This window comes from Hyla sarda, chromosome 3, assembly GCF_029499605.1.
Source record: "Hyla sarda isolate aHylSar1 chromosome 3, aHylSar1.hap1, whole genome shotgun sequence".
Lineage (NCBI taxonomy): Eukaryota > Metazoa > Chordata > Amphibia > Anura > Hylidae > Hyla > Hyla sarda.
The window spans coordinates 447,477,231-447,490,520 of NC_079191.1; the positions used below are offsets into that span (position 1 = coordinate 447,477,231).

Genomic DNA, 13,290 nt, shown 5'->3' on the forward strand with positions numbered 1-13,290 from the left:
TATATTATTATACCTGTAATATCCCCTCACTATGTCCTAATATATATCGGGATACAAGCCATCTCTATAGCAAGGGCTCGGGCTGTCGCCCTATCATGGTCTGTCCCTCAGTTCGAGGTCTTCTCACGTCCTCAGGCAACAGTATATTGGGGTCCCATATATCGGGGTCTCCTCACCTCAGACCTCTCTATATATTGGGGTCCCATATATTAGGGTCTCCTCACCTCCTCCCCCTCAGGCCTCTATACAGTGGGGATCAAAAGTTTGGGCACCTCAGGTAAAAATTTGTATTAATGTGCATAAAGAAGCCAAGGAAAGATGGAAAAATATCCAAAAGGCACCAAATCACAGATTAGACATTCTTATAATATGTCACCAAAAGTTACATTTTATTTCCATCATTTACACTTTCAAAATAACAGAAAACAAAAAAATGGCATCTGCAAAAGTTTGGGCACCCTGCAGAATTTATAGCATGCACTGCCCCCTTTGCAAAGCTGAGACCTGCCAGTGTCATGGATTGTTCTCAATCATCATCTGGGAAGACCAAGTGATGTCAATCTCAAAGGTTTTAAATGCCCAGACTCATCTGACCTTGCCCCAACAATCAGCACCATGGGTTCTCCTAAACAGTCGGGAAATCTGAAACTGAAAATAGTTGACGCTCACAAAGCTGGAGAAGGATATAAGAAGATAGCACTTTTTCAGATGTCAATATCCTCTGTTCGGAATGTAATTAAGAAATGGCAGTCATCAGGAACAGTGGAAGTTAAAGCAAGATCGGGAAGACCAAGAAAAATATCAGACAGAACAGCACGCAGGATTGTGAGAAAAACAATACAAAACCCACGTTTGACTGCACAATCCCTCCAGAAAGATCTGGCAGACACTGGAGTTGTGGTTTACTATTCCACCATAAAGTGATACTTGTACAAATATGGTCTTCATGGAAGAGTCATCAGAAGAAAACCTCTTCTACGTCCTCACCACAAAAATCAGCATTTGAACTTTGCAAATGAACATATAGACAAGCCTGATGCATTTTGGAAACAAGTTCTGGGGACCGATGAGGTTAAAATTGAACTTTTTGGCAGGAATGAGCAAAGGTACGTTTGGAGAAGAAGGGGAACAGAATTTAATTAAAAGAACCTCTGTCCAACTGTTAAGCATGGGGGTGGATCAATCATGCTTTGGGGTTGTATTGCAGCCAGTGGCACAGGGAACATCTCACGAGCAGAAGGAAAAATGGATTCAATAAAATTTCAGCAAATTTTGGATGCTATCTTTGAAAAAGCTGAAGTTAAAGAGAGGATGGCTTCTACAAATGGATAATGATCCTAACAACACCTCGAAATCCACGGGGGATTACATCAAGAGGCGTAAACTGAAGGTTTACAGTGCGTGACAGACAGCCCAGAAATCTCAAAGAAGTGGAAGACTTTTGTAAGGAAGAATGAGCAAAGATACCTCAAACAAGAATTGAAAGACTCTTGGCTGGCTACAAAAAGTGTTTACAAGCCGTGATACTTGCCAAAGGGGGCAGTACAAGATATTAACTCTGCAGGGTGCCCAAACTTGTGCAGATGCCATTTTTTTGTTTTCTGTTATTTTGAAAGTGTAAATGATGGAAATAAAATGTAACTTTTGTTGACATATTATAAGAATGTCTAATCTGTTATTTGATGCCTTTTGGGTTTTTCCATCTTTCCTTGGCTTCTTTATGCACATTAATACATATTTTTACCTGGGGAGCCCAAACTTTTGATCCCCATAGTATATTGGAGTCCCCATATATTGGGGTCTCCTCCCTTCAGGCCTCTCTATACATTAGGGTCCCATATATAGGGGTTTCCTCAGCTCCTCCCCCTCAGTCCTCTCTATATATTAGGATCCTATATATATCGAGGTCTCCTCACCTCCTCCCCCTCAGTCCTCTCTATATTGGGGTCCCATATATGGGGGGGGCTCCTCACCTCCTCCCCCTCAGGCCTCTCTATTGGGGTCCCATATATTGGAGTCTCCTCACCTCCTCCCCCTCAGACCTCTCAATATTAGGGTCCCCCATATATAGGGGTTTCCTCACCTCCTCCCCATGAGACATCTATATTAGGGTCCCCCATATATAGGGGTCTCCTCACCTCCTCCCCATCGGACCTCTATATTAGGGTCCCCCATATATCGGAGTCTCCTCGCCTCCTCCCCCTCAGACCTCTCTATATTAGAGTCCCCCATATATTGGGGTCTCCTCACCTCCGCCCCCTCAGACCTCTCTATATATTGGGGTCTCCTCACCTCCTCCCCCTCAGACCTCTCTATATTAGGGTTCCCCATATATTGGGGTCTCCTCACCTCCTCCCCCTCAGACCTCTCTATATATCGGGGTCTCCTCACCTCAGACCTCTCTATATATTGGGGTCCCATATATCGGGGACTCCTCACCTCTTCCCCTCAGTCCTATCTATATTGGGGTCCCATATATCGGGGTCTCCTCACCTCCTCCCCCTCAGTCCTATCTATATTGGGGTCTCATCACCTCCTCCCTATATTGGGGTCTCATATCGGGGTCTCCTCACCACCTCCCCCTCAGTCCTCTCTATATATTGGGGTCCCATATATCGGGGTCTCCTCTCCTCAGTCCTCTCTATATTGGGGTCCCATATATCGAGGTCTCCTCACCTCCTCCCCCTGTCCTCTATATATTGGGGTCCCATATATCGGGGTCTCCTCTCCTCAGACCTCTCTATATTGGGGTCCCATATATAGAGGTCTCCTCACCTCCTCCCCCTGTCCTCTATATATTGGGGTCTCCTCACCTCCTCCCCCTGTCCTCTATATATTGGGGTCTCATATATCAGTGTCTCCTCACCACCTCCCCCTCAGTCCTCTCTATATATTGAGGTCCCATATATTGGGGTCTCCTCACCTCCTCCCCCTCAGACCTCTCTATATTAGGGTCCTCCATATATCGGGGTCTCCTCACACCTCTATATTAGGGTCCCCCATATATTGGGGTCTCCTCACCTCCTCCCCCTCAGTCCTCTCTATATTAGGGCCCCATATATCAGGGTCTCCTCACCACCTCCCCCTCAGTCCTATCTATATTGGGGTCCCATATATCGGGGTCTCCTCACCTCCTCCACTCAGTCCTCTCTATATTGGGGTGTCATATATCGTGGTCTCCTCACCACCCCCCCCTCAGTCCTCTATATATTGGGGTCCCATATATCGGGGTCTCCTCTCCTCAGTCCTCTATATTGGGGTCCCATATATCGGGGTCTCCTCCCCTCCTCCCCCTCAGGCCTCTATATATTGGGGTCCCATATATCGGGGTCTCCTTACCTCCTCCCCCTCAGTCCTCTCTATATTGGGGTGTCATATATATCGGGGTCTCCTCACCAACTCCCCCTCAGTCCTCTATATTGGGGTCCCATATATCGGGGTCTCCTCTCCTCAGTCCTCTATATTGGGGTCCCATATATCGGGGTCTCCTCCCCTCCTCCCCCTCAGGCCTCTATATATTGGGGTCCCATATATCGGGGTCTCCTTACCTCCTCCCCCTCAATCCTCTCTATATTAGAGTCCCCCATATATTGGGGTCTCCTCACCTCCGCCCCCTCAGACCTCTCTATATATTGGGGTCTCCTCACCTCCTCCCCCTCAGACCTCTCTATATTAGGGTTCCCCATATATTGGGGTCTCCTCACCTCCTCCCCCTCAGACCTCTCTATATAGCGGGGTCTCCTCACCTCCTCAGACCTCTCTATATATTGGGGTCCCATATATCGGGGACTCCTCACCTCTTCCCCTCAGTCCTATCTATATTGGGGTCCCATATATCGGGGTCTCCTCACCTCCTCCCCCTCAGTCCTATCTATATTGGGGTCTCATCACCTCCTCCCTATATTGGGGTCTCATATCGGGGTCTCCTCACCACCTCCCCCTCAGTCCTCTATATATTGGGGTCCCATATTTCGGGGTCTCCTCACCTCCTCCCCCTGTCCTCTATATATTGGGGTCCCATATATCGGGGTCTCCTCTCCTCAGACCTCTCTATATTGGGGTCCCATATATAGAGGTCTCCTCACCTCCTCCCCCTGTCCTCTATATATTGGGGTCTCCTCACCTCCTCCCACTGTCCTCTATATATTGGGGTGCCATATATCAGTGTCTCCTCACCTCCTCCCCCTCAGTCCTCTCTATATATTGAGGTCCCATATATTGGGGTCTCCTCACCTTCTCCCCCTCAGACCTCTCTATATTAGGGTCCCCCATATATTGGGGTCTCCTCACCTCCTCCCCCTCAGTCCTCTCTATATTAGGGCCCCATATATCAGGGTCTCCTCACCACCTCCCCCTCAGTCCTCTCTATATTGGGGCCCCATATATCGGGGTCTCCTCACCACCTCCCCCTCAGTCCTCTCTATATTGGGGTGTCATATATCGGGGTCTCCTCACCACCTCCCCCTCAGTCCTCTCTATATATTGGGGTCCCATATATCGGGGTCTCCTCTCCTCAGTCCTCTATATTGGGGTCCCATATATCGGGGTCTCCTCCCCTCAGGCCTCTATATATTGGGGTCCCATATATCGGGGTCTCCTTACCTCCTACCCCTCAGTCCTCTCTATATTGGGGTGTCATATATATCGGGGTCTCCTCACCAACTCCCCCTCAGTCCTCTATATTGGGGTGTCATATATCGGGGTCTCCTCTTCTCAGTCCTCTCTATATTGGGGTCCCATATATCGGGGTCTCCTCACCTCCTCCCCCTCAGGCCTCTATATATTGGGGTGCCATATATCAGGGTCTCCTCACCTCCTCCCCCTCAGACCTCTATATTAGGGTCCCCCATATATTGGGGTCTCCTCACCTCCCCCTCAGTCCTCTATATATTGGGGTCCCATATATTGGGGTCTCCTCACCTCCTCCCCCTCAGTCCTCTATATATCAGGGTCCCATATATCGGGGTCTCCTCACCTCCTCCCCAGAGCTCTCTATATATATTAGGGTCCCCATATATCTGGGTCTCCTCACCTCCTCCCCTCAGTCCTATCTATATTGGGGTCCCCATATATCTGGGTCTCCTCACCTCCTCCCCTCAGTCCTATCTATATTGGGGTCCCATATATTGGGGTCTCCTCACCTCCTCCCCCTCAGTCCTCTCTATATATTGGGGTCCCATATATCGGGGTCTCCTCTCCTCAGTCCTCTCTATATTGGGGTCTCATATATCGGGGTCTCCTCTCCTCAGTCCTCTCTATATTGGGGTCTCATATCGGGGTCTCCTCTCCTCAGTCCTCTCTATATCGGGGTCTCCTCACCTCCTCCCCCTCAGTCCTCTCTATATATTAGGGTCCCATATATCGGGGTCTCCTCCCCTCAGTCCTCTCTCTATATATTGGGGTCTCATATATCGGGGTCTCCTCACCCTCAGGCCTCTATATATCAGGGTCCCATATATCGGGGTCTCCTCACCTCAGTCTTCTCTCTATATATATATTAGGGTCCCCATATAACGGGGTCTCCTCCCCTCAGTCATTTCTCTACATATATATTAGGGTCCCCATATATCGGGGTCTCCTCCCCTCAGTCCTCTCTTTATAAATATATCAGGGTCCCCATATATCGGGGTCTCCTCACCTCAGTCCTCTCTCTATATATTGGGGTCTCATATATCGGGGTCACCTCACCTCCTCCCCCTCAGTCCTCTATATATCAGGGTCCCCATATATCGGGGTCTCCTCCCCTCAGTCCTCTCTCTATATATATATATATATCAGGGCCCCATATATCGGTGTCTCCTCCCCTCAGTCCGCTCTCTATATATATCAGGGCCCCATATATCGGGGTCTCCTCCCCTCAGTCCTCTCTCTATATATATCAGGGCCCCATATATCGGTGTCTCCTCCCCTCAGTCCTCTCTCTCTCTATATATATCAGGGTCCCATATATCGGTGTCTCCTCCCTCAGTCCTCTTTATATATATATATATATATATATATATATATATATATATATATCAGGGTCCCATATATCGGTGTCTCCTCCCCTCAGTCCTCTCTCTATATATATCAGGGCCCCATATATCGGTGTCTCCTCCCTCAGTCCTCTCTCTATATATATCAGGGCCCCATATATCGGTGTCTCCTCCCCTCAGTCCTCTCTCTATATATATCAGGGTCCCATATATCGGGGTCTCCTCACCTCAGTCCTCTCTCTATATATATATTAGGGTCCCATATATCTGTGTCTCCTCCCTCAGTACTCTCTCTATTTATATCAGGGCCCCATATATAGGTGTCTCCTCCCTCAGTCCTCTCTCTATATATATCAGGGCCCCATATATTGGTGTCTTCTCACCTCAGTCCTCTCTCTATATATATCAGGGCCCCATATATCGTTGTCTCCTCCCTCAGTCCTCTCTCTATATATATCAGGGCCCCATATATCGGTGTCTCCTCCCTCAGTCCTCTCTCTATATATATATATAAGGGTCCCATATACCGGTGTCTCCTCCCTGAGTCCACTCTCTATATATATATATCAGGGCCCCATATATCGGTGTCTCCTCCCTCAGTCCTCTCTCTATATATATTAGGGTCCCATATATCTGTGTCTCCTCCCTCAGTCCTCTCTCTATACATATATCAGGGTCCCATATATCGGGGTCTCCTCTCCTCAGGCCTCTATATATTAGGGTCCCATATATCGGGGTCTCCTCACCTCCTCCCCCTCAGTCCTCTCTCTCTATATATATATATCAGGGTCCCATATATCGGGGTCTCCTCACCTCCTCCCCCTCAGTCCTCTCTCTATATATATATATATATATATTAGGGTCCCATATATCGGGGTCTCCTCACCTCCTCCCCCTCAGTCCTCTCTCTCTATATATATATATATATATATATATATATATATATATATATATATATATCAGGGTCCCATATATCGGGGTCTCCTCACCTCCTCCCCCTCAGTCCTCTCTATATATATCAGGGTCCCATATATCGGGGTCTCCTCACCTCCTCCCCCTCAGTCCTCTCTATATATATTAGGGTCCCATATATCGGGGTCTTCTCACCTCCTCCCCTCAGGCCTCTATATATTGGGGTCTCATATCAGGGTCTCCTCCCCTCAGTCCTCTCTCTATATATATATTGGGGTCTCATATATCGGGGTCTCCTCCCCTCAGTCCTCTCTATATTAGGGTACCATATATCAGGGTCTCCTCCCCTCAGTCCGCTCTCTATATATTAGGGTCCCATATATCGGGGCCTCCTCCCCTCAGTCCTCTCTATATATTAGGGTCCCATATATCGGGGTCTCCTCCCCTCAGTCCTCTCTCTATATATATCAGGGCCCCATATATCGGTGTTTCCTCCCTCAGTCCTCTCTCTATATATATCAGGGTCCCATATATCGGTGTCTCCTCCCTCAGTCCTCTCTCTATATATATCAGGGTCCCATATATCGGGGTCTCCTCTCCACAGGCCTCTATATATTAGGGTCCCATATATCGGGGTCTCCTCACCTCCTCCCCCTCAGTCCTCTCTCTCTATATATATATATGGGCCCCATATATCGGTGTCTCCTCCCTCAGTCCTCTCTCTATATATATCAGGGTCCCATATATCGGGGTCTCCTCACCTCAGTAGTCTCTCTATATATATATATATATATATATATATATATATATATATATCAGGGCCCCATATATCGGTGTCTCCTCCCCTCAGTCCTCTCTCTCTATATATATATATCAGGGTCCCATATATCGGTGTCTCCTCCCTCAGTCCTCTCTATATATATATCAGGGTCCCATATATCGGTGTCTCCTCCCCTCAGTCCTCTCTCTATATATATCAGGGCCCCATATATCGGTGTCTCCTCCCCTCAGTCCTCTATATATATCAGGGTCCCATATATCGGTGTCTCCTCCCTCAGTCCTCTCTCTCTCTATATATATATATATATATATATATATCAGGGCCCCATATATCGGTGTCTCCTCCCCTCAGTCCTCTCTCTATATATATCAGGGTCCCATATATCGGTGTCTCCTCCCTCAGTCCTCTCTCTCTCTATATATATATATATATATATATCAGGGCCCCATATATCGGTGTCTCCTCCCCTCAGTCCTCTCTCTCTATATATATATCAGGGTCCCATATATCGGTGTCTCCTCCCTCAGTCCTCTCTATATATATATCAGGGTCCCATATATCGGTGTCTCCTCCCCTCAGTCCTCTCTCTATATATATCAGGGCCCCATATATCGGTGTCTCCTCCCCTCAGTCCTCTATATATATCAGGGTCCCATATATCGGTGTCTCCTCCCTCAGTCCTCTCTCTCTCTATATATATATATATATATATCAGGGTCCCATATATCGGTGTCTCCTCCCCTCAGTCCTCTCTCTATATATATCAGGGCCCCATATATCGGTGTCTCCTCCCTCAGTCCTCTCTCTATATATATCAGGGCCCCATATATCGGTGTCTCCTCCCCTCAGTCCTCTCTCTATATATATCAGGGTCCCATATATCGGTGTCTCCTCCCTCAGTCCTCTCTCTATATATATCAGGGTCCCATATATCGGTGTCTCCTCCCCTCAGTCCTCTCTCTATATATATCAGGGTCCCATATATCGGTGTCTCCTCCCTCAGTCCTCTCTCTATATATATATTAGGGTCCCATATATCTGTGTCTCCTCCCTCAGTCCTCTCTCTATTTATATCAGGGCCCCATATATAGGTGTCTCCTCACCTCCTCTCTATATATATCAGGGCCCCATATATCGGTGTCTCCTCCCTCAGTCCTCTCTCTATATATATCAGGGCCCCATATATCGGTGTCTCCTCCCTCAGTCCTCTCTCTCTATATCTATCTATCTATATATATATATATATATATATATATATATATATATATATATATATATATATATATATATATATATATATATGGGTCCCATATATCGGTGTCTCCTCCCTCAGTCCTCTCTCTATATATATATATATATAAGGGTCCCATATATCGGTGTCTCCTCCCTCAGTCCTCTCTCTATATATATAAGGGTCCCATATATCGGTGTCTCCTCCCTCAGTCCTCTCTCTATATATATATCAGGGCCCCATATATCGGTGTCTCCTCCCTCAGTCCTCTCTCTATATATATTAGGGTCCCATATATCTGTGTCTCCTCCCTCAGTCCTCTCTCTATATATATATCAGGGTCCCATATATCGGGGTCTCCTCTCCTCAGGCCTCTATATATTAGGGTCCCATATATCGGGGTCTCCTCACCTACTCCCCCTCAGTCCTCTCTCTATATATATATATATATCAGGGTCCCATATATCGGGGGTCTCCTCACCTCCTCCCCCTCAGTCCTCTCTATATATATCAGGGTCCCATATATCGGGGTCTCCTCACCTCCTCCCCAGACCTCTCTATATTAGGGTCCCATATATCGGGGTCTTCTCACCTCCTCCCCTCAGGCCTCTATATATTGGGGTCTCATATCAGGGTCTCCTCCCCTCAGTCCTCTCTCTATATATATTGGGGTCTCATATATCGGGGTCTCCTCCCCTCAGTCCTCTCTATATTAGGGTACCATATATCGGGGTCTCCTCCCCTCAGTCCGCTCTCTATATATTAGGGTCCCATATATCGGGGCCTCCTCCCCTCAGTCCTCTCTATATATTAGGGTCCCATATATCGGGGTCTCCTCCCCTCAGTCCTCTCTATATATTAGGGTCCCATATATCGGGGTCTCCTCCCCTCAGTCCTCTCTCTATATATTAGGGTCCCATATATCGGGGTCTCCTCACCTCCTCCCCCTCAGGCCTCTATATATTGGGGTCTCCTCCCCTCAGTCCTCTCTCTATAGTAGGGTCTCATATCGGGGTCTCCTCACCTCCTCCCCCTCAGGCCTCTATATATTGGGGTCTCCTCCCCTCAGTCCTCTCTCTATAGTAGGGTCTCATATATCGGGGTCTCCTCACCTCCTCCCCCTCAGGCCTCTATATATTGGGGTCTCCTCCCCTCAGTCCTCTCTCTATAGTAGGGTCTCATATATCGGGGTCTCCTCACCTCCTCCCCCTCAGGCCTCTATATATTGGGGTCTCCTCCCCTCAGTCCTCTCTCTATAGTAGGGTCTCATATATTGGGGTCTCCTCACCTCCTCCCCCTCAGACCTCTCTATATTATGGTCCCCCATATATTGGGATCTCCTCACCTTCTCCCCCTCAGGCCTCTATATATTGGGGTCTCCTCCCCTCAGTCCTATCTCTATAGTAGGGTCTCATATATTGGGGTCTCCTCACCTCCTCCCCCTCAGACCTCTCTATATTATGGTCCCCCATATATTGGGATCTCCTCACCTTCTCCCCCTCAGGCCTCTATATATTGGGGTCTCCTCCCCTCAGTCCTATCTCTATATATTAGGGTCCCATATATCGGGGTCTCCTCCCCTCCTCCCCCTCAGTCCTCTCTATATATATTAGGGTCCCATATATCGGGGTCGTCTCACCTCCTCCCCTCAGTCCTCTCTATATATTAGGGTCCCATATATCGGGGTCTCCTCCCCTCAGTCCTCTCTATAGTAGGGTCTCATATATCGGGGTCTCCTCCCCTCCTCCCCCTCAGTCCTCTCTATATATATTAGGGTCCCATATATCGGGGTCGTCTCACCTCCTCCCCTCAGTCCTCTCTATATATTAGGGTCCCATATATCGGGGTCTCCTCCCCTCAGTCCTCTCTATAGTAGGGTCTCATATATCGGGGTCTCCTCCCCTCCTCCCCCTCAGGCCTCTATATATCAGGGTCCCATATATCGGTGTCTCCTCCCCTCAGTCCTCTCTATATATTAGGGTCCCATGTATCGGGGTCTCCTCCCCTCAGTCCTCTCTCTATAGTAGGGTCTCATATATCGGGGTCTCCTCCCCTCCTCCCCCTCAGTCCTCTCTCTATAGTAGGGTCTCATATATCGGGGTCTCTTCACCTCCTCCCCCTCAGACCTCTCTATATTATGGTCCCCCATATATCAGGGTCTCCTCACCTCCTCCCCCTCAGGCCTCTATATATTGGGGTCTCATATCTCGGGGTCTCCTCACTTCAGTCCTCTCTCTATATTAGGGTACCATATATCGGGGTCTTCTCACCTCCTCCCCTCAGTCCTCTCTATATATTAGGGTCCCATATATCGGGGTCTCCTCCCCTCAGTCCTCTCTCTATATATTAGGGTCCCATATATCGGTGTCTTCTCACCTCCTCCCCCTCAGGCCTCTATATATTGGGGTCTCATATATCGGGGTCTCCTCACCTCCTCCCCCTCAGTCCTCTCTATATATATTAGGGTCCCATATATCGGGGTCTTCTCACCTCCTCCCCTCAGTCCTCTCTCTATATTATGGTCCCCCATATATCAGGGTCTCCTCACCTCCTCCCCCTCAGACCTCTATATATTGGGGTCTCATACATCAGGGTCTCCTCCCCTCAGTCCTCTCTCTCTATATTAGGGTACCATATATCGGGGTCTCCTCCCCTCAGTCCTCTCTCTATATTAGGGTCCCATATATCGGGGTCTCCTCCCCTCAGTCCTCTCTCTATATATATTAGGGTCCCATATATCGGGGTCTCCTCCCCTCAGTCCTCTCTCTATATTAGGGTCCCATATATCGGGGTCTCCTCACCTCCTCCCCCTCAGGCCTCTATATACTGGGGTCTCATATATCGGGGTCTCCTCCCCTTAGTCCTCTCTCTATATATTAGGGTCCCATATATCGGGGTCTCCTCACCTCCTCCCCAGACCTCTCTATATTAGGGTCCCATATATCGGGGTCTCCTCACCTCCTCCCCCTCAGGCAGCAGTAACAGGCCCGGGCCTCCCCCCAGTCTCCGCAGACACCAGCACATGTCGTCATTGCTCCTCCTCTCCCCGGTATCCGCCATCTTTCCTCCCCGTCATCCGCGGCCTGCTGCAGGCGCCAACACCGGAACAACCGACGGCCAGGCCGGAGTAATCGCGCGCAGAGCGGCGCCGCAGTCACAGGAAATCAAACGCCGAGCGCGCGCCTCTCCGGACCAATCAGCGTGCGAGGCCAGAGCCAGGCGTGACGAGCCGAGTGTAGAGCGTCACTGTATCCATAGAAACGGAGAAGGCGGAAATACTACGTGTGTCAGGAATCCTATAGGAAAGATGTATTGAGCTGTTATAGTGAAAAGCGGCAATGACGCCATTCTCCTCACATCCAGTCCTTATATATCCGGTCCTTATATATCCTGTCCTTATATATCCATTCCGTATATATCCGGTCCTTATATATCCGGTCCTTATATATCCATTCCTTATATATCCGGTCCTTATATATCCATTCCTTATATATCCGGTCCTTATATATCCATTCCTTATATATCCGGTCCTTATATATCCATTCCTTATATATCCGGTCCTTATATATCCGGTCCTTATATATCCGGTCCTTATATATCCAGTCCTTATATATCCATTCCTTATATATCCGGTCCTTATATATCCATTCCTTATATATCCGGTCCTTATATATCCATTCCTTATATATCCGGTCCTTATATATCCATTCCTTATATATCCGGTCCTTATATATCCGGTCCTTATATATCCGGTCCTTATATATCCAGTCCTTATATATCCGGTCCTTATATATCCGGTCCTTATATATCCTGTCCTTATATATCCGGTCCTTATATATCCTGTCCTTATATATCCAGTCCTTATATATCCGGTCCTTATATATCCAGTCTTATATATCCAGTCTTATATATCCAGTCCTTATATATCCGGTCCTTATATGTCCAGTCCTTATATATCCAGTCCTTATATATCCATTCCGTATATATCCAGTCCTTATATATCCATTGCTTATATATCCAGTGCTTATATATCCAGTCCTTATATATCCAGTCCTTATATAACCATTCCGTATATATCCATTCCTTATATATCCGGTCCTTATATATCCAGTGCTTATATATCCAGTCCTTATATATCCAGTCCTTATATATCCAGTCCTAATATACCCAGTTCTTATATATCCAGTCCTTATATATCCATTCCTTATATATCCAGTCCTTATATATACAGTCCTAATAAACCCAGTTCTTATATATCCATTCCGTATATATCCAGTCCTTATATATCCGGTCCTTATATATCCCTTCCTTATATATCCAGTCCTTATATACCCAGTCCTTATATATCCGGTCCTTATATATCCAGTTCTTATATATCCAGTCCTTTTAAA

At 47.5% G+C, this 13,290-nt stretch overlaps 1 protein-coding gene across 4 annotated transcripts in view; it reads right to left on the bottom strand.

Moving 5' to 3' along the window:
- RNF8 (ring finger protein 8) overlaps nt 1-12,091 on the bottom strand; it is a 67,035-nt gene extending 54,944 nt beyond the window's left edge. For 3 of the 4 annotated variants that reach the window (XM_056568676.1, XM_056568675.1, XM_056568677.1), the window contains exon 1: nt 11,858-12,091. In XM_056568676.1, coding sequence (XP_056424651.1) covers nt 11,858-11,959 — 102 coding nt within the window. In that variant the 5' untranslated portion in view covers nt 11,960-12,091. The remainder of the gene's footprint in view (nt 1-11,857) is intronic. The other variant, XM_056568674.1, reaches the window with a different exon arrangement.
- Between the last annotated feature and the right edge of the window lie 1,199 nt (nt 12,092-13,290).